Below are 23,224 nucleotides of genomic sequence, written 5' to 3'. Positions count from 1 at the left end.
AAAAACCACTTAATTTCAGTAGTGTATAAAAATGTTTCCCAGGGTGCAGCAGGGTGGCTCAGGTGGTTAAGCTTCTGACTCTTTAGTTTCCACTCAAGTCATGATCTCATGGCTGTGGAATTGAGTGCTGTGCTGGGCTCTATGCTGAGTCAGCCTGCTGGGGATTCTGTCTTTCTCTCTCTGAGCCTCCCCTGCTCATGCTCTATCTCTCAAAAATAATTGATTGATTTTTTAAAATGTTTCCCCTATATAGTTTCATTCCCTTCCTCCTCCTTTATGCTATTATCATACAAATTTACACCTTTAAATGTCATGCCCATCAACAGAGATTTATAATTATTGCTTTGTACCAGTCTTTTAAATCAGATTGGGGGGGGGGGGGGCGGGAGTTACAAAATGTAAAAAATATATACTTTTACTATATTTTTTATTTAACTCTATAGTTGTCTTTAATGTGCTCTTTAGTATGTCATGTTACTGTCTAGTTTCCTTTCATTTCCACCAGAAGAACCCACTGTAGTATCTCCTGTGAGGCAGATCTGATAGTAACAGTAGCTCAGGATTTGTTTATCCAGGAATGTCCTAATTTCACCATCACTTTGAAGGGCAATTTTGCTGAATACAGAATTCTTGACTGACTCTCTTTTATCTTTCAGCACTTTGAATATATCAAGCCACCGCCCTCTAGCTTCAATGGTTCCTGCTGATGAATCAACTGTCACTCTCACTGAGAATACTTTGTACATGATGAATTACTTCTCTCTTGCTGCTCTCAATATTTTCTCTCAGGACAATTCAATTATGATGTATCTAAGTTTGGATCTCTTTGAATTCACCATTGTAGTTTGAACCTCTTGGATATATAGATTAGTTTTCTCATCAAATTTGAGTTTTTGGCATTATTTCTTGAAATGTTTACTGCCCCTCTATCTTTCTGGACTACCAGAAATCAATGTACTTTCTGGTGTCCCATACCTCTTCTCATTCTTATTCATTCTTTTTTCTTTCTGTTCCTTAGAACAGATCATCTCAACTGATCTGTCTTCAAGTTCACAGATTCTGGCCTCTGCCTGTTCAAATCTGTTGCTGAATCTAGTGAATTTCTCATACATATATAAATTAATATTTTATATTTGGTCATTGTTCTCAAAATTTGCATTAGTCTTCAGACATGGTTGCCTTTGAACATATTTAAAATAGTCATATTTTTTCTTTGCACATCCCATAATTGTGTATAGAACACCAGATATTTTTTTTGAGAGTGGAACAACATCCTTATTTTTTTAAACAATATTTTTAATTATTTACTTAATAATTCAAGGTCTTCTTTTCACATTTACATGTCACTCAAGGAACAGGAATTATTTTTGTGAGTTTTATTAAAACATTTAATTTGCAACAAATTTATAACAATTTCATATTTTTATATCTTCACACTTTTAAGAGTAGGAACACAAATATTTTTAAAAATACAACACGGCAATTCTGGAAATCAGATTCTCCCTTCTTCCCAGGATTTAATGTTTCATGTAACTGTTGCTATCGTCTGGGACTTTCCTGAACCAATTCTGTAAAGTTTGTATTCTTTGTCATATATGACCACAGAGAAATCTCTCATCAGTCTGCTTGGTGCTCAGCTACTGAAGGCAGATATTTCTACATGCCTGGAAGCAATAAACCTCCCCGTCTTTGTCAAAGTTCACTGTGCATGTGTTTTGGGGCACACCTTCAACACCCTGCTAATCTGCTAGGCAGTTTACAACTGTCTTATATGATCTCACCTTTACTTCCTGCTTGCACAGAGCCTGAAGGTCATAGAAGTGAGAGAGAAGGATCTTCTTGGGTCTTTCCTGAGCATATGCATAGGACTGGGCATGTACACAGCCCTATGTATGTACACGACTATCTAGATTTCCATGAAGATACAGGAAATTTTCAAAGCCATTACTATGGAGACCTCATTTCCCAGCTTTTCCTTTTAAGTTTTTTAGTTTTTGCCCAACTGCTATCTACTACTAGCAGGGAGTTGCACTGTTCAACAAGTACTTCTGATTATTTTTGGACATCACCCCTACATAAAAGACTATTCACACTGGGCAAGCTCTGAGTCAGGTTAAAGAAGCAAGTGGGTGTCAGGTTTTCCAGGAAACCACCTAATATGCTGAATATAATTCTCTGGAAATGGGGCTTTTGAAGGACCTCCAGCCTCCATCTACTACCTGTAATGGCTGTCAAACTGATGATATTCAATGTGTTTCTGACCTATTGGTTTTCAAGGCTATCATGGGGAGCTGGGGAGGGAAGAATGCAAACAGTGTAAATTAAAAGGCTACAAAGTGCATTGTCTTTACCAATATTCAGCCTTTTTTCTTGCATAAACACTTTCTAGATTACTACAGGCCTTTGATAAATTTCCTGAGTTCTGACAAAGTTATTCTGACATTTTCTGCAAGTATTTTTGTTGCTTTTATGGAAGAGGTTCCTATTCTACCATTTCACTGACATTCCATCTAAGACACTACTCTTAAACCACCATACTACAGTGCCTGATACAGAAGTGATTTATAAAAAATATTCAGAGTTTATTTTGTTCATAAAAATCCATTTAATTGTCTTAAATTAAGGGTACATTTAAATTTGGGAAAGAACTGTGGACAGAGTACTGCATAGAGATCCTAGACCCTTGGTGATATCAAAATCAGTTTTAGTACCTGGTCATTTCTGGAAATAGATGGTCCATGGAACCCTTACCCTTCTCCCACTTAGAAAGAAATGATAGCACATTAGAGTCATGCAATCCACTGAGTGGGTGGGGAAAAGGAACAGGTTATGTGGGGCAGGTTATGTGGAAACCATTATAGCTCTCTGTGAAAACTATATGAATGACTTCAGCTTCTCTCCTGTAGATGAAGAAAAATCTTACACTTTGAACTCTCTTATTCTTGCCTCTTTTCCCTATACCACAACTGAACTCCCCATTTCTGTCTAGCTGTTTTAGATTGATTAAAATTCTCCAAAAGAGCTACATAAAACATCACTGCACTCGCTTCTACATACTGCATAATTCATGGTCAAGTTATGATCTCTCCTATTCTCTTCCAGAATCTTTCTTATTCAGGAAGAGGCAAGGTGAATGACACTACTGGAATGTCTGTTCTCTCATACCTCACTGCTGACCAGACAAATCATTACTATTTCTCAGGGCCAACATGTACCTTTACTCAGATGGCCTACTTATAGACTCCATTAAGGACATTTTATGGTTTCCTGATTACCATAATATACATTACACAATTTTAACAAATTTATCCTTGAAAAGAATAGTTAAATTGAATTAGTTATTATTTAAAAGTATTAAACAAATAGCACTGTGTCCTTTCATTTGGAAGTCTGTATACAATAGTCAAAAAGTAGATTTTAATTTGATATTCTCATTTGTGTTTGGTTTGCTTGATGATGAAAAAGGATGTCAGGGATTTCCATAAGAAAATCCAAAATTTTTTAGTTTACCATCAACTATTGTTGGCAATCAAGTTAAACTGTTGCCAGTTTAGCTAAGAGTCACTAAAATTTTTTTATACAGATACTCTCAAAGGAAGTGAAAAATATATTGTACTTCTGCAGTCTACATCTTCTTTCTTCATTAAAGTATTATTATCTTTGACCTCTTATTCAAAATCTGAACTTGATTACCTTCTGCCATCCATATATTCCACTTCTACTTAAATAATCTCTAATTCCTATTTCATTTTCACATGCCTGCACACTATTTATGGTCATTATAAAAGTTCTGAATCTACTACTAATCCATTTTCAGTTATTCCAATAGTTTTCATTTTGCAATGCTACAATGTTCTAATTTAATGGCATCCTTTTATCCTAAACCCATCAGAGAACAGTAAGTGGTGAGAGATGTGGAAGGAGCAAAAAAGCTAAATACTTGCACTGACACTAATATACTGTAATACAATTATTTCCTGTAACAAGTCTGTTCCATCATTGCCTCAAAATACAAATGAACTATGGAATTTCTTTTTCTTGAGAAAAAATGAAATTTAAGAAGTTAATCGAATGCGATTTCTGGGTTGTTGGTAATATTCTACTTCTTAATCTAGGTGGTAGTTCCAGGGGTGTTTTCACTTTGTGATAATTCATTGAGCTATACATTTTGGGGGGCACACTTTTCGGTATGCATGCATGTCATATCCCAAAATAAAAGAGCTTTCAAAAAGTTTATTATATGGAAGCTCTGTGCTGGCCAGAAAGGAAAAATAGATTAAAAAATAAGAAGAATTTAGAAATGATCAAAGTAGAAATAACACAGTATCATTTTGCTGATCAATAACATTACATATCTTTGTACAAATTGATAATAATAAACCTACAATCAGCTTTCACAAATAATATTTTAAATGCCAAAGGAACATACACTGTGAATAATGTTTACAGAAACCAATATTTTCAATAGTAAATACAAGAAAAGTCTCTTCGCTTAGTTACACCTTAGCAGGATACTTACCAATTTTTTTAAATTTTCAAAATTAATAAATCAATTGTAATAAATAAGAACATATCTTAAAGGAAAAAAAAATCTTTCCTTAAAGCTTTTTTCAAAGAGAGCCTCTTAAAAATAATTTTGTAAAAGACAAAGCAGGTTTAAGATATTCCTTTTATTTTCCAAAAAACTGTATTTCTCTCTACCTACAAAGGCCAGTTTGCACGTATTATAATTTGAAAAACAGAAGCTAAGCTCAATTAGCATTTTTCTCTCATTTTAGAAATACAATCTCCCAAATATATGTATTCACCTGAAATATATAAAAGCTGAACCTAAAAGTTTTACTGCTAGTACACATACCAAAAAGCCATATATGTAAGTCTGGGGGTCCTGAAAGCACAGATGTATCCTAGAGAACTTCTACTGAAGCTTCTCTGGGCAGAAAAACTTATTTTAAATCACTACATATATATTAGAAAATCCTCACTATGCAGCAATGGTCTATCTAAGGCTAGAGCTACAGCAAGCAACAGTGTGGTTTCCATTAAGTGGCAAGTGCTTATGAAGATGTCCTCCCAAAGAATGTGAAATATGGCATTTTATGATTTAAGGGGAAAAGACACAGAAAAAGTATCCTGCTTCATTCATTTCTAAATTTCAAAGTAAAATTCAATGAACTAAAGGGTGGGAAGAAAAGAAATGTAACATTTGTAAACAGATATTTTATATGTATCATTATTATCTGACTTTACCCCACAATTTTGAAGGCAATATTTTGAAGAAAAACTTCTTCAAATAGTCACAAAACCTTCTTCAAGAGAAGAAATGACACTTGACTGATTACTGAAGCCAGGTTATCTCTAACTAGACTACCCTACCTCTATCCCAATTTTTCTATCTCCTTATTTATTCTTCCACATTAAATTATGTTTCATTTGGAGTAAAAACTATGGCCTAAGAAGAAAATAGAAAAAGGTATCAATATTTAATTCTATATAAATAATGGTAAGTATCATTTTGTTTTTTTGTTGAAAAATTTTACCAATGTTTTACTAAATGCCTATTAAATACCAGGTGTCTTACATACATTACTCCTCTCAGGAATTATTAATAAAAATGTACCAACACATATATACACACAAACACCATATATCCACTTAATCATATAAAGTTCACTAGAACTAATAAGATCTGAAAATGATGTTAGGATATGGTAAGAAAACAGAAGAGAACAAAATTATGATATCTCTATTTTAAAAAGGTAAAAAATTAAAAGATGAAATATGGTAGAATACTAATATCTACTGCTTACCAGTTTTTCTCTGAACGTGTCTTTTCCCAGCTTCCCTGAAAGCAACCATGGCTCTGAAAAAAGCTCTGAGAACTGCCCATCGGAAAACCGCTACAGGATCAATTCCAATCATCCCAGAGATAAATGCATTCTTGCTACTTCTCAGAAGAGCTACAATGTCAGGGCGCATATGATCTGTATTTTTTTCCCGGAAATCCTACATGAAAAAAGTACCAATGTTATTTCTGAAAAAAATATGAAACCAAGAAGACAATGGGTGACATGTCTGAAAAGTGGCTAAATAAGGACTATAGAAGTGATTTCTGTTCTAGGTAACTAACTGGATCAGATACCTTCTATAAAGTCCCATCCAACCCTAAAACTACTGAATTCAATAATACATTTCATTTAGAGTGAATATTCAATTATTTTATTGCAGCTTGTTAAACATTGAGCCTCTCTGAAGGGGTATTATATAAAATGACCAGAGAGTTGAACAATAAAAAGGAGGCAGACATAAGACAAGGAACAGTGTTCTAAGCAAAGGAAACACCTACTACCCATAGGTGGTGATGAACTGGACAAGTTAGGAGATAACCAGTAAAACCAGGGGCTGGAGCATTCTGGGCAAGGGTGAGAGTGGTGGAAGATTTGGCAAATAAATAGGTTACGTAAGCCTGAGTTGGGAGTTTGGGTTTTATTCAAGTGTAAAGGAAAGCCAATGGAAGGCTAATAACATAAGCTAAATGTCGTTTTATAAACAACACTGGATGTTGCAGAGGGAATGAATTTGTGCAAAGAATTAAAAAAAGGAGAACAGCTACTACAATATTCCAGGTAAGAGCTAATTGTGACTTTAGACTACATTGGTGGTAATACTGTAAAGAGAAAATAGTTATTGCATTTGGGATATGTTTTGGAAGTAAGGCTGGTAATTTGCTGGTGGATTAGGCCCCAGTGAGAAAATGAGGGAATAAGCGTAACACCTATATTTTGGGTTTAAGTAACTAGGTGGATAGAGGTGCCATATTGATATGGATAAGCACAGAGAAAAGAGAAGGTTTAGGGAAAGGAAATGAGACCAAGAGATTAGTTTTGTACAAGTGAAGTCTGAGATGGTGAGGATAAAGATAGCAGTAAGTAACATTTATTGAATGGTTATTATGTACATGGCACTCCTCTGAGCATTTTACATGTGCTATCTCATTTAAGCTCATTTCATCCACCTAACAACTCCTTAAGATAGAGAATATTACTATTATTCCTATTTTATAGATGAAGAATCTCAGTCACAAAGAGGTTAACTATCTTGGTCCCTATCACACAGTAAGTAGAACAGGGATTCAAAGACAACCACTCATAACCACTGTACTATGTCTGCATACAGACATCAAGTAGGCAGATGAATATATGCATCTACGAATCCTATACAGACTTCAGAAAATACATATGGATATCATTATCCACAGAGTTTTTACCTAAAGAGCATAAACAGGCAGTAAAAACCACCTGCCAATGGAGGTCGGAGGGAATATCAGAAGAAAATGGGTTAAAATACTCCACACAAAGATAAAGAGGACAAAAAGCTTATCCTCATGGAAGAAGGTTCTAGACTGATATGTATAGTCCAACACACCCAGATTAAAGGATTAAAACTTGGTGAGTAAATCACCTGGAGTTGGTGCAACTTCACAGAACAGCTCTAACTCAGACTTCTACGAGGAGCACGCCTAGTATGATGTTTTCTAGAAGGCAGTGTGGACTCATCCTATTAACTTTTAGGGGTTTCTTTTCCTGTTCTTTGTTCTCTTGAGAATAGAAGAGGGAAAACAAGCCAGAAATCTTGGTCCTTGGCTTTCCCCTAACCATCTTTTGAGCAGAAGTATATATTATAAAAGTTCGTAAAACTGAGTTAGAATTTACAAATTCAAATCACCACCACCACCAGCAGCAGCTAATACCTACAATGGGAGACAAGATGCCAGGCACTAAGTTAAGGACTATACATAACTTATTCAATTCTAACAAGTACTTAATAACACAGAATAATTATAAACCATACTTTACTGATAAGTAAATAGAAAGATAAAGAAGGTCAAACTACAGGAACTGAAACACTAGTCTGTTCTATACCAAAGACCATCCCATCCTATTAACAACTATATGGTACAACATAAAATTCTAGAAATCTTTTCCACGATAACTGTTAAATATTGATGGGAGACTGTCATTTTCCAAATGCAATGGTCTCCTATGTCTTCAGAGTTCCAGATTTCTAAGTACATTTCATAAACTGATCATATCATTCTTGACATTTTCTTCTTGGTTTCTATAACAACACATCTTGTGATTTACTACTTACCTTTTGTGCTGTGCATTCTCAGTCCCTACTGCTGGTTCCATTTTTGAAATTCTTATCTGATGTAAGGTGATTGATCTCAACCATAATAATGACCTTAAACATTATCTATATGATGAGGCCCAAATCTGTATTTCTACCTCAGATCTTTCTTGTTTAAGATCCACTTATACATCTTAAAGGGATCTCAAACTTGAAAGAGAATGAGCAAGACTAGTATTACTTAAATGTTTGTAAGCATTCACCAGTAAAATCATGTGGGCCTGGAATTTCCTTTGTGGGAAAGATTTAAACTACTGATTTAAATTGTTTAACAGAAGTGGGAATCCCGGGTTTGCCTGTATTTTTAGTGTCAGTTTTGATGATGTGTGTTTCCCACGGAATTTTCCATTTTCATGTTAACAAGTTTATTGGCAAAATATGTTCAGATTTTTTTAATATCTGTTGAGTATGCAGTTAAGTCCTCTTTTTCTTTTCTGATAATTCTAATTTTTAAATATTTTTCTGTTATCAGTTATTTTCTATTACTTTTTACTTAGATTATTTTCTGTTATCTTTTTAAGAAACTAATTTTTGGCTTTGATAATTTCTCTCTTGTATGTTTGTTCTCTACTGCATTGATTTCTGATCTTCCCTTTATTATTTCCTTCTAATTTGGAGCAGTAGGGTTAATTTCCTGTTCTTTTTTTAGTTTCTTGAAACGGAACGTTAATTACTTTCAATCATTCTTCCTAATATATGCATTTAAAGTTATAAATCACTGCTTTAAATGCATCCTACCAATTACTATCAAATCTGCAAATTTTGATATGTTGTATTTTCATTCATGCTCAGTTTGAACTTAGTATTATATTGTAATTTCTTTTTTGACTCATGGGTTACATAGAAGGACTGTGCTTAATTTCTGAACACCCAAAGACTGCCTACTTATCCTTATAATATACCAAGCAGGTCAGTTTTTAACAATGTTTTTCAATTTTTCTGTTTTTACTGATTTTGTGTCTGCTTATTCTGTTACTAAGAGATATGTATGAAAATCTACAACCAGATGGATTTTTCTAGTTCTACTTTTTTTCTCACTTTGCTTTTTATGTACCGAATCAAATCATTAGGTACATGCAACTTTTGATGATTGTGTCTTCCTGTCAAACTGGCCCCTTTTATTGTTATGAAATGTGCCTCTTTATCTTTAGTAATACTTCTTGCTTTAAAGTCTACTTTGATAATAACATAATTATACATCAGCTTTCTTTTAGTTAGAGTTTGTGTGGTATATATTTTTCCATACTTTTAATTTCAACCTATCTGATAATATGGATGAACAATCCATACAAGTGTATATATAATTCCATTTAAATGAAATTTAATAACAAGTAAAACAAAGGATAAAAAATGAGGATAGTGGTTACCTCTAAGTGGGGGAGAATGAGCTGGGGAGGGGCCTGATAGAAATCTGTACACTTTAGATTTATGTATTTTATGCACCTCACTATATATAGCTCAAGATTTCTGGTTTTTGTTTTAAACTGTATTTTTAAAATCTTTTTTTTACATAAGATAAAACTGACATGTAATGTTTAAGGTATATAATATGTTAATTTGATACATTTATACACTGCAGTTTGATTACCACTATAGCATTACTTAACACTTCCATCAGGTCATATAATTTATCATTTCTTTTCTATGGTGAGACCATCTAAAATCTGGTCTCTTAACGACTTTGAAGACAATGCTATTATTACAATGTTAATTATAATTGCAATGCTGTGCATCAGGGCTCCAGAACTTATTCATCTTCTAACTACAAGTCTGTATCCTTTGTCCAACATCTCAATTCCTCCATCCCCCAGCCCTGGTAGCCACCACTCAATTCTGTTACTTTTTTTTTTTTTTCTTTCAATATTTATTTATTTTTAGAGACACAGTGTGAGCAGGGGAGGGACAGAGAGAGAGGGAGACACAGAATCCCAAGTAGGTTCCAGGCTCCGAGCTGTCAGCACAGAGCCCCACGCAGCGCTTGAACTCACGAACTGTGAGATCATAACCTAAGCCGAAGTCAGGTGCTTAACCAACTGAGCCACCCAGGCACCCCTATTCTGTTATTCTTTATGTTTGTTCTAAAATCTGTTCCTTCCTGTCTTTTCCATCTCAGGAAACAGCACCTCAAATTCACCCATCAGTTACAGTCAGAAGTCACTTACTTTCAACCTATCTGATAGGTTAGAATAAATCAATCAGGTTTTACTGATTACACCTCCAAAATTTTTTCTTAATCATCTAGATCTCCTACATCTCTACTGTCACCCTGGTGGTTCAGTTTACCTTAACATTTCACCTCAACTATTTAAAAAAGCTCCTAACTGATCTCCCAGCTTCCTCTCTCATCCTCTGCTATTCCTTCTCCTCAAAGGAATCAAAGCAATCTTTAAAAAACACGAATCACATCCTGTTTAAAATCTTTTCATTGCTCCCCATAATAAGTTCAACAAAAAACAAACACCTTTAACTTGTCCTAAAAGCTATGAATTAACTTGCTGTCCATTCTCTAAATTCATTTCATGCCACTATCTCCCTTGCTTACCATAATCTAGTAACACTAGCCTGTTTTCAATTATTTTAACATACTAATTCTTTCCCACCTCATGTCCTAGAATATTCATCATCTCAACTCCTCACCAAGGTAATGCTTGTTTCAGGTTAACTCTCAATATTTAAGTTTTCAGAGAGGTATTCATGGATCTCCAAATTCAAAATCCACTATTTGACTACTATCTCTCATAGAACTCATTCATTTATAGCAATACCCATTTATCTATATTACACACACACACACACACACACACACACACACACGAGCCAAGAACAGGTCTGTCTAGTTTATCACTAAGCCATTCCAAACACCAGGGACAGTGTCTGACACATAGCCTGTATTTAACAGACACTTCCTAAATAAGTGAATCATTGATGAATGAATGAGTGATCTCAGTTGTGACTCTAATCTCAAGACCCAAGAGAAAGCTTATTGCTCCACTTTTCTCCAAAACATCACTGCCTTGCCTGGGAAATTATCTTAAATGGTAGGCTTAAACATCAAGTGGTTGAAGGGTAATGGGCTCACTAATTACAAACAGGAAATGGACACAATTATGAAGGTTCCCCTCTGCAGGAGTTAAGAGTTTCAATATATGCATTAGGAATGCAAACTCACAAATACCTAATGGTGCATGAAGACAAAATCTTCTGTCAAGCTTCATGGATGTAGGGAAGAGAAAAATTCATCAAACCACTTAATGAAATAGTGGGTTTAAGAGATATTTATGCCACCTATTCTTTTATATTCAAAAAACTATTTGAAGGGACTGATATCAAGTTTATCTATAGGAAGAAGCCAAGAAAAAGATCACATAAGACAGTAATATATTGCAAGGTAGGATACGAGGGTTAGTAGAATTCTTACAAAATGTCTCTAATTGTTACTGATCAAGAGCTTCCATAAACTACAAAGAAAGCAGTGTGACAGGAATGATAATACAGTAAACACACTTTTACCCTGAAGGCATTTTAATGAGAAATTTACTGACCTTTACCCCATATTTTACTTTCCCGGCATAATGCTTTATAATGAAAGCAGGCTCCATCACAGCTGGAAATTCAATGTAAGAATTCTCTTCATGTTGATGCTTAAATTTATCTAGCAATGTTTGATTTGTAGCCTGTGGAAAGCTGAATTAAAAACAAAAGCAAAAATACTAAAGAAAGATGCAACAGTTAATAATCTTAAAAAAAAAAAAAAACCTTATAATTACATTGCCATCTAACACATTTAGCGAATTACAAAGAGCAAATTATATTCTCTAATCTGATTCTTATAACAAGCTAAAAAGTGAATGTAACAAGGATTGATGTTTTATAGATGAGGGATCAAAATTTATGATTTGCCCAAACTCACACTTGGCAAGTAGCAGAACTGAGAAATAAACTCAAGTCTTTAAACTTTTAGCTTAGGTTGCATTGTGTGACACTACCATTAAACTCACCAAATAAAACTCAAATGATCCACTGTTTGGGGCCAAGAACTTCCAAAAACAAAATGATCTCCCAGTTTTGATAGATCCTTTAAATCCATAAGTCATTTTCTGTTTTCCTATTTCTTGATATATAAATTAAGTAGCAATTTTCATACCTATATCAGTTACTATATAATTTTATACTATATCTATTATTATTTCAAATATACATCAATGGGTTTATACTCACTGATGAGAATTTCATATCTAGGGATCATTCAAATGATACCTATTAAAAATAATTACATGATAGGGGCACCTGGGTGGCTCAGTCAGTTAAGCGTCTGACTTCAGCTCAGGTCATGATCTTGCGGTTCGTGAGTTCAAGCCCTGCGTCAGGCTCTGTGCTGACAGTTCAGAGCCTGGAGCCTGCTTCAAATTCTGTGTCTCCCTCTCTCTCTGCCTCTCCCTCACTCGTACTCTCTCTCTTCTTTCAAAAATAAATAAACATTAAATTAAAAAAAAGAAAAAGAAAAAGAAATAAATACATGATAGCAAATACAAGAATATAAAAGTTCAGAAGAGGAAAAAATCACTAGTGGTTGGAAATAATGGAAAGGTTTAACGAAGATACACGAGGCAATTATGAGCTAAATGTTAAAGGTGGAGTTTATTAATAAAGGAAATATCACTGACAAAACAGAAAAACCAAGTATCTTTCAGAGAATAGTTTCATTTAATAGTAGCTGAAGTAATGAGAAATAATGTGACATGAGGTTGTAAAGATGATGAATACAAAATCTAATGTGTAAAAAGGATTCCAAAATTATAACGAAAATAATTATGTAAATGTATTAAAATGAAGAAGGAGAATGGCCTTTGGTGTTAGTCATTGTTTAGATTACCAGTTCTGTCAGTGACCTGAATTCAGTAAGCTTCAAGAACCAGCTAGCTTCCACAAATGAGTACAATGAGGTATCACAGTGTTAGCAGAATCAAATAAAACTAGTAAAAACATCTAACACTAGCTGGCATCCTATAGGAAGGACATAAATGTCACCTCATTTCTTAAGTTGCCAACACTGCCATTTTTCTATCCACCTAGGCCTGCTTTTGCATTCAATACCAACCCTTCCTCAAAACATCTCCACCATCCACCTCTTCCTGTCCATTCTAGAACTCTAAAGACATTCTAGAATGGACTATAACTCTTACAATTTCAAACAGAGAGTACAGCAACAGCCTCTACAAGTGTCAGTGACTTTAAACTTTGTTTCAAGTCACCAAACCAAAATAACAAATTTTCCTAGAATACTGCTTTAATCATGTGCCTCCCCTACTCAGGAAAATTTATGGATCACCAAGGCAAAGAGACAGAATCCAAGCTCCTAACCCTAGACAAACTCAAACTCTGCAAACTTAATGCTTCACTATCCACAGCACAGGATGCTTTTCTTCAGAAAGGATACTTACACCTCATGGTCTCTGGATAATCCCCTGGGTAATCAAAAAGCTTATGATTTTTTTTCCTACTTTTAAATGGAGAAAAAAAAAAATTTCAAAGGAAAACATACATGAAAACAGTTTTTATTCCAAACAAGGAAAGATAGAAAGGGAAGCTCTCCATATTTTCTGCATTCAATACACACCTATGGATACACACTACAATATCAAGCAAAAGAGCCTGGAACAGAGACAAATATCATACATTATTGTGCATGTCAAAGCTCTTCCATCTAGTGTTCCCCAAAGGCTATCTGCCAGGATAGCCTTAGTGCCTCTCTGTGTCTTTAGCTTGCAAAAATACCAAGGCCTAGACCCCATTCCTGTGATTCTACTGAACTGACGCTAGGGTGGTGATGATCAGTACTACTTCCAAGTTCTCCAGGTAATTCTTATGAGCAGGCAAGACTCATGAAATGCTGTCCTAAATGAATGCTCTGATCTTAACTTCATTTTGTTAAAAGAGTCTGGGGTCAAAGTCTCAGATTCTGCATTTCTAACAAGCTTCAAGGTGCTGCGAGTCCTGCCATCAACAGATCACACTTTGAATACTGTAGGAAAGACTGGTAACACTCCTAACATCCTGCTCATACCTAACTTTGCTTATTCTACTCCTTCTTTCTAAACTTCGCACTGCATCCTTTACAATCAAGCTTAAAGAACTTGCCCAGGTCAAACAGCCCAGAGATAGCAAGACAAAATTAAACAAGACTTCTGACTTCAAACCCATTCACCTAAAGCAGTAAAATAACACTGAATGAAGGAGAAACACCACTAAGGATAGATTTCAAGTTATACACTCCCTATAGAACAAAACAGTTCTTAGAAGAAAACTACTTTATAAAGTGGTCCCCAAATAGCTCTTCTTAAATGTGACTGTTTTCAACCCATTTTGGCAGAGAGAAAACATTTCATGCCTTTGCATCTTCTGGGATGTTAACGCATAGAGACAAAGTGGTCCATTTACAAAAGGAGGTAAGAACAACAGGACTGATAGAGAAATGAAGAAAATTATACTAGGGTTTATAAAAAAATTTCGTGGAGGACTGAATATAGAAGTATAGCTGAAGGGACAATTAAGAGGTTATTCAGTCCAGTCTCCCAACTACAGATGATGCAAAATAATTATGACTTTGGGAAATTTTATTACTTTATAAAGCAGCTGCTAATCAGCTCTACTGACTAGTAAGTTCTTCCTTACATTGAGCCAAAATCTGTCTCTCTGTAATTTCTGGCCACATGGCTTACACCCAGGAACTTTTGAGTAATGGCAAAGAGTTGACAGTCTCTTATTGGGTAATATTTATATCTATGGGAGGTAGCAACTGACCAGGAAAATACAGTCTTTGTAAAGATATGAACTCAAAATATTTTGAGTAAAGAATGATAGGCCAGACAACAACCCTTTTCTCCATTCATGTTTTAATTATACACTATCTCAACTGCTACTTACAACCACCTTAAGATATATAGCACAAACCATTATCATTTCTCATCATCATCTGCTTTTTACATGAAAAAAAACAAGGACCAAGAACATTCAGAGATTTGCCAAAGGCAGTTAATAGAGATGGAATGCAACCTTGAAATTCTGACTCTACAGCCTAAGCATTATGAAGAAGCTTTATAGGACAATACTTAAAAGCACAAGCTAATTAGTTAGAAATACCTGGAGTATCTGAATCTCAAATCCATCATTTGATACCTGTATAATCTTTTTCTAGAATTGCTTACACTTTGTTCTTTTTGTTATCATAAAATACCTCAAAAAAAGAACTGCATTTTAACATCAACCACAGTAGTTCTCAACACCGAATATCAAAATCACCTATGAAGCTTTCCAAAATAAAATACACCAGAGGTAAGGTATGTGAGGACAACTAAGAACCACTGACCTTACAATTTTATAAAAGATAGTATATGTTTCAGGACATATAGAGCAATACAAAAAACTTTTACGCAACTTTGGATATAAAATATTTTTGTGTTAATTGTATTTTAATTCATTTAAATTAATAGAAACAGACTAGTGATAAAGTAGGAAGGTGTGACTGGTAACATTCTCCTTTTCAATTTATTTTGCAATTTGCTGTATTACTTTATATTTTTGGGTATCAATTCTTTTTTTTTTTTTTTTTTTAATGTTTATCTTGAGAGAGAGAGAGAGAGCACGTAGTTGCAGAAGAGAGGCGGAGAGAGGCAGAGAGAGGAGGATAGAGAATCCCTAACAAGTTACACGCTCAGCCTGGAGGCTGACACAGGCTCAATCTAAAGACCATGAGATTGGTAGAGAGCAATTCTGAATGTTTATGGCATATTAGTAGCGTGACCTACAACCTACCATACAAACCAGGATATCTGTAAGTAAAAGTAGGCACCTTTAATAACTAAACTGGACAACAGGCATAAACTTCAGATTGTCCTATTCAAGCCTGATGATGTATAGTCATCCCACCTATGATAGTGAATTCCCAATATTTTATATCTTAGTTCAATGGGTATAATGTTAAGCTAGACATCAGGTGACCTAATTACTAAACATTTTACTGAAAAGTGACAGAAAACTTAAATACTCCCCATCACTTCAGTTTCTCCAGTTCTAGATTCGCCAGCTCATAAGATAATTTTACTTTAGATAATATCTTATAGAGCACTGAAAACACTGTGGAGGATGCTATATGAAGTTTTATTTCTGAAGCTTATATATAAGTTTGGTATACTACACAGTGGTAAAAAGGATGTCAAATACTTGGCCTATATTGCTATTTACAGTTGCACAGCTGTGACAGACATCACTAAACTATCATGATATTCTTTGCGGATAAACATGAAAACTACAAACATATCTTATATAAAACCCAATTCAGGAAGAGAAGAACATGGAACAACAAAAAATATGCTAACAAATTTAACGTCAAAGAAACTCAGTAGAAGAAATCTGGAAAAACTCAAGGAAAGAATGCATTCAATGCTGAAGTGCATCCAATTTTCCTAGAAACACACACACATAATAAAATGCATACAAGGGAAACTTTGGCTCATTATTTCATTATGTAAGAAGAAAACTTCACAGTTAATAAAAAGACATGAAAATCCCAAATGGCCAACAGCAAAATTGAAAGAATCATACTCACTTGCTTTCTTCATCCAAAAGATGGAGCAGTCCTGTTGGTTTCTTGCTAATAAGATTGATGCAACAGGTATTATCAATATAATCTATATTGTGCCAGCTGATACCTTCAGTTCTATACTCCTCCTAGGAAATAAATTCATAATTTATTCATCTCGCAGAAAATAATTGGTATATAATAAAGACTGGAAAGCTTTTGCCAGGCTTAAAAGAACTTTCTAAACTTTTCTTTTTTAAATTGCTAATCTACACAATAGAAGAATGTTTAATTTCGGTGGTATAAAACCTTCATACAGTCTATGTCTGTTTTCATTAAAACATACATGTAACCAAATTTTTTTGTTAGAATGGTATTTGTAATACCACTCAGGTGAAAATTTAGGGCTGAATTTGTTTTAGCCACCTTATCTGTGGACTGCACTAAGGAAAAATGCAAAATGAAGAAGCCTAATTTCTCCCACATTACCCTAAATCATCAAAAAGAACTGAGTATTTGTTGGATTATCAACAATGAATTTAATGAAGCAATGTCTGGGAAAAGAAAAAAACCATCACCTACAGTGATCACTGATATCATATGAAATTCATACACACTGTACTTTGGTAAAATAAAACCCTTGGTGGAGTTGGGGGGGGGGGGGGTAGGGAACTCCTACAATACGTTAAAAAAAAAAAAGTTTCAAATTTCAAGACTTAAAAAAGTCAAAGCGCAGGCCTTGAGCAACTAAAACGATGTCATTAAGCCCCTATTGTTTTTAACTTTTTCTCTATACTGGGAAATATTTGCTTTTAAACTGTTTTTCAAAATGAGGCCCCCGAATAAGTTTCTACACAGCAGTATTTAGGCACCAAGGAAATACACTGATAACATTCACACACTTCTCTGCAAATATGGTGGTTTTGCAAATTGGTGATTTTGTGATTTTTATCATTCTTTGGGTATTATTATTATTATTATAATTAACCTGTAAAGAAGAATGGTAGTGTATAAGTGATAGTTATGCTAATTGGGAAAGGCATATGCTTATGCTCACTTCAGCAGCACATATACTAAAATTCGAATGATACAGAGAAGATTAGCATGCCGCATGTGCAAGGATGACATGCAAATCTGAAAAGATAATGTATTATTTCCTTTTAATTAATAATTTCACAAGGAAGTAATTGCTAAATGAAGGTCACCCCCAAGGAGTTGTATGATTCTGTTTCTTCTCTTTTGTAGCATGGTTAACAAGCACGCTACCTAACAGGAACATATGGATTCTTACACACATTAATAGCAGTCCAAAATCCTTCCCATCTCCTCTTCCCAATTACAATTCAGACGCCCTTGCCAAATTTAACCATTTTCCTAACTTTTCATACCACTGTTAAGATTCATATGTTTACAAATATAAATAGAACCATACAGGGGTGCCTAAATGGCTCAGTCAGTTAAGCATCCGACTTCGGCTCAGGTCATGACCTCATGGTTTGTGGGTTTAAGCCCTGCGTCAGTCAGGCTCTGTGCTGACAGCTCAGAGCCTGGAGCCTACTTTGGATTCTGTGTCTCCCTCTGTCTCTGCCACTCCCCTGCTTGTGCTCTCTCTCTCTCTCTCTCAAAAATAAACATTAAAAAAAATTATTTAATTTCCTGGTTAACCCATTCATTTTTAGTAGGATGCTATCTAACCTCCATATATTGAGGGCTTTCCAAATCTTTTCTTGGGGTTGACTTCAAGTTTCATAGTGTTGTGATCTGAAAATATGCATGGTATAATCTCGATCTTTTTGTACCTGCGGAGGGCTGATTTGTGACCGAGTATGTGATCTTTTCTGGAGAATGTTCCATGTGCACTTGATAAGAATTTGTATTTTGCTGCTTTAGGATGAAATGTTCTCAGTATATCTGTTAAGTCCATCTGGTCCAGTGTGTCATCAAAGCCATTGTTTCCTTGTTTATTTTTGCTTAGATGATATGTCCATTGTTGTAAGTGGGGTTTTAAAGTCTCCTACTTTAATGGTATTATCAGTAAGTTTGTTTCTTTTTGTTACTAATTGATGTAAATACCTGGATGATCCCTAGTTGGGGACATAAATATTTACAACTGTTAGATCTTCCTGATGGAGGCACCCCATAATTATGATATAATGCCCTTCTCCATCTGTTACGGTCTTTGTTTTAAAATCTAGTTTGATATAAATATGGCTACTCCAGCTTTCTTTTAACATCCATTAAGATGTAGCATGATATATGGCTCTCCATCCCCTCACTTTGAATCTGTAGGTGTCTTTAGGTCTAAAGTGAGTCTCTTGTAAGTAGGATATAGATGGACCTTGATTTTTTACCCATTCTGATACCTTGTCTTTTGATTGGCTGTAAAGTATTTACATACAATTTATTCACCCACTGCACTACTGATAGACATTACAGTTATTTCTAGTTTTTAACCATTGTTAACATTTACGCACAAAACTTTTGGTATGTGTATATGCATTTTGAGAGTGAAAACACAGGCTTATAAACTACACATGTATAACCTCAGCAGATACTGCCAAACAGCTTGCTAAAGCAGATGTACTAATTTATGTAACCACCACCTGTAAATGGGACTTTCCCCCATGCACAGTATCTCTAATACTTGTATTATCAGTCTGCTTGATTATAGTCATTCTGATGAATGCATAGGGGTATCTGACTGTGGTTTTAATTTTAATTCCCTGATAATAAGTGAAAAATCTTTTCTTACGTTTACAGTCAGTCCATTTGGATGTCCTCACATGCCTAGATTCATAATAAAAAACTCTGAGGAAAACTCCCTTAGGAGATGCCTTAGGGGAAAGCATTCAGCCTATTTCCATTAAGTATAATATTAACTACAGGTTTTTGTAAATGCCCTCTACAATTAATTTGCTAAGGACTTTTTTTTTTAACATGAATGGTTATGTAATTTTATCAACTGATTTTTATACTTTTAGTATACTTTTATTAGTATACTTTTAGTATACTTTTAGTATAAGTTTTTTTTTCTTGTTTTGTTTATAGATGAATCAAATCAATTGATGATTAGATATAACACACACCAGGAAAAAACTCCACTTGGTTCTATATTATCCTTTTGTGTATCCTGCTGGATTTCATTTCATAATATTTGTTTAAAATTTTTGAATCTATGTTTATGAGTGAAATTCACTTTAATTTCCACTTCTAATAATATCGTTGACAGATCTGGATCTGGACAGATCTTGGGCCCCTCAAACGGATTGTGAATTGTCTCTTTTTCTACTCCACAGAAGAATTTATGTCAAACTGATACTAATTTTTTCAGTATTGGCAGAATTTACCACTGCAGCCAATGTGGCTCACAATGTTCTTTATGGAAAGGCTTTCAACTACATATTGAAATTTTTTCATAGTTATAAGAATCAGATTTTGCATTTCTTCTGTGTCAGTTTTGAAATTTTTTTTTTCATATCATTTGATAAGTCTACTTATGGACATAAAGTTGTTTAGTGTACCCTATTATCTTTTTAATGTGTGTAGGATCCATGGTGATGTCCTCTTTATAAACTGGAATTCTGATTATTTATATCCCTCTCTTTTTCTGTCACTCCCTTGGATGAATTTCTGAGGGTTTTTTTTTAAAAACATTTTTAATGTTTTTATTTATTTTTGAGAGAGACAGAGTGCAAGCGGGGGAGAAGCAGAGAGAGGGAGACATGGAATCTGAAGCAGGCTTCAGGCTCTGAACTGTCAGCACAGAGCCCGATGCAGGGCTCAAACCCATGAACCGTGAGATCATCACCTGAGCTGAAGTAGGACGCTTAACTGACTGAGCCACCCAGGCACCCCTCTGAGGGGTCTTAATTCATCATTTCAATATATTACTTCTGACTTTGTTGATCTTCCTCCATGGCATATTTGTTTTCACTCTTATTTAATTTCCTCTTTTATCTTTATTATTTCTTTATACTTTCCTTTGGTTTATACTTCCTTTATATCTTTTTCCAATTTGTTGGGAGGGATACTTTTATCATCGCTCTTCAATCTTAAAATCTTCTAACAGCTATAAAATTTTCCTCTAAATACACCTTTGGTTACATCCCACAAGTTTTAGTATGCAACATGCTCACTCAGTTCAATATATTTTCTATTTTCTTCAACTTCTAGTCTATGCAGAAGGACGTTTCTTAATTTTTACCCATAAAAGGATTTTCCAGTTATCTTTTGGTTGTTGGTTTCGGGCATAATTTCTGTATGGAACTAAAATGTGTGTGATTTCAATCCCAAAACTTGACCTTTGTTATTATGGTCCATTACAATGACAAATTTTTTACATTTTGTAAATTTGCAGTTAGTTAACTACCCATGTCAAATAAGTATTTGCTTTAAAAATCTTCCATATCCAAAAGTAAAACAAAAATAAAAACAAAAAACCTTATACATCCTTATTTGATACAGGCCCAAGTAAACTGGCATTCAAACCTAAAGGCAAGAAGGGCTGAGCACCCACAAAAGCATCTGCCACATCCTCTGGGTACTTTAAATAGTCTATACCCTGACTGGTTTTTTCTTTTGTGTGCTTATTCTGTTAGCTATTCAGGAAGGTCTGTTACATGTTTCTTTTTTACTTTTAATTTTTGTTTTATATACTTTGAATTTATGTTATCAGTAACCTATAAATTTGGAATTGTATACTTCCTGATGAACTCGTCCTTTTGCATTATCAAATATTCTTTTTGATCTCTGGCAATGCTTAAAGCATGATATTAATATACTTACCTACTAGCTTTTTTGTTCAGGTTTATTAAAGCTTTTTCCATCCTTTTATTTTTAACTTTTTAATATGTTTATATTTAAAGAATCTCTCTTATAGGCAGCAATTTACCTTTGTTTTCTATCTAGTATGACACTATTTCACTTCTACTTGGAGTAATAAATCCATGTATATTTAACACAATCACTGATAATTGTGGGATTAAATCAGCCATTTTACCATATGCTATCTGTCCTGCTTCAGTATTGCTTTTATTCTTCTTTCTTGCTTTCTTTTGGATTACTGGAGTTTTTACTTGTTCCCTATATTAACTTCACAATTTTATATTCATTTACTATTTGGTGGTTATCCTAAAATCATAATACATATCTTTACTTAACAATGTATAACAGAGGGAGGAAAAAAAAAATCTTCTATCGCTTGGCATTTAATGCCTGGCCCTCAACCCCTGACTGCCTCTCAGATTTTTTCATTGTCTTTGGTTTACTATATGACTGTCTTTATACTTGCCATACTTTGAATTCTTAGAGTTTTTCAAATGTGTACTTACTGGATTTTTTTTGTTTTTTGTTTTGAGTTTTGGAAAAATTCTCAACCATTATCTTTTCAAATATAGCACCTACCATATTCTCTCTTTCCTCATGTACATCTTTCCAGAATTCCTCTTACACTTATGTTAAACCTTTTCACTGTACCCCATATGTCCCTTTTATTACTTGTATTTTATTTTTTCATCAGACTAGGTATGTTCTTCTGGCCTACCTTCCAAATCACTAACCTTTTCTTAAGCTATATCTAACTGTTAAAAACTATCATTATGTTCTTAATTTCACTCTCCCTTTTAGTTCTAGATTTTCCTAAACTTGGGATCTCTTTGTAGTTCTTCAATAAAAATATTGCTTTTAAAAAAAAATTTCTTGAAACCATTATTACTTTAAAGATCATGTCGGATAACATCATTTCCTGGATCTCCTGTGGAATAATCTATTCATTCTCTTGTTTTTTATTCATGTTGGTTTCTCTCCTTGTATGTTTTTAAAAAACGAATTCTCAGTTAAAAAAAACTGAATTCTTGTTCCTGTATATGAAAAATCACACAGATAATTTTAGCACTAGGATGATCTCTTCCTCCACTGGAGAGTGAATTTGCTCTTTGCACGTGGCTGAGAACATTAGGAATTCTATACTCTTTCAACCAAACTGGAACTAAGAATATCTTAAACTGGGCTTCAGTCCCTATGATGCATGATCTATTTCTGGTTTATCTTTACTTCTAAGACATAATCCTTAAGGTCTCAAGCATAAAGCCTGTAGGAATTACCAGGAGTATCTTCCTTGTTCTTAAATCTGAAGAAACTCTGTTCAGCTTCTCAGATTCTTAAGGCTGGGCAGCCCTCTATCAGAATAGAAAAATATCTTTAGAGGCAAAGCTGTCCAAAAATGCTGGTCTCATCTCTCTGGGTTTCCCTCTTGCAGATATAATAAGCCCTGTAGAACTTCACTTATTTAAATGTAACTCAATGCCTTTAAATATATTTTGTTCATTTTTTTTTAGGTGTTCTACAAAGGCAAATTTCCTAGTTTGATATCCCCAGAAGCGACAGAGATGAGAAAAACTCTCTAGATTATAAATTCCTCAGATAAGATCCCTGTGCTCTAAATTTGCTGTCTTCAGT

The 23,224-nt window shown here is 34.3% G+C and overlaps 1 protein-coding gene and 1 non-coding gene across 12 annotated transcripts in view; one reads left to right on the top strand and one right to left on the bottom strand.

Annotated features, from left to right (window-relative positions):
- Nucleotides 1-23,224, bottom strand: part of MYO9A (myosin IXA) — a 280,075-nt gene that overhangs the window by 155,440 nt on the left and 101,411 nt on the right. For all 11 annotated transcript variants that reach the window (XM_058737154.1, XM_058737157.1, XM_058737152.1 and 8 more), the window contains 3 exons: nucleotides 16,796-16,917; nucleotides 11,733-11,874; nucleotides 5,811-6,006 (listed from right to left, as the gene is read on the bottom strand). In XM_058737154.1, coding sequence (XP_058593137.1) covers nucleotides 5,811-6,006; nucleotides 11,733-11,874; nucleotides 16,796-16,917 — 460 coding nt within the window. The remainder of the gene's footprint in view (nucleotides 1-5,810; nucleotides 6,007-11,732; nucleotides 11,875-16,795; nucleotides 16,918-23,224) is intronic.
- On the top strand, nucleotides 17,818-17,924 carry LOC131518348 (U6 spliceosomal RNA). Its single transcript, XR_009265038.1, has one exon. It is a non-coding gene; the product is annotated as a U6 spliceosomal RNA (small nuclear RNA).

Source organism: Neofelis nebulosa, chromosome 7, assembly GCF_028018385.1.
Source record: "Neofelis nebulosa isolate mNeoNeb1 chromosome 7, mNeoNeb1.pri, whole genome shotgun sequence".
NCBI classification, from domain to species: Eukaryota; Metazoa; Chordata; class Mammalia; order Carnivora; family Felidae; genus Neofelis; species Neofelis nebulosa.
This window is presented reverse-complemented; position numbering and strand designations above follow the sequence as displayed.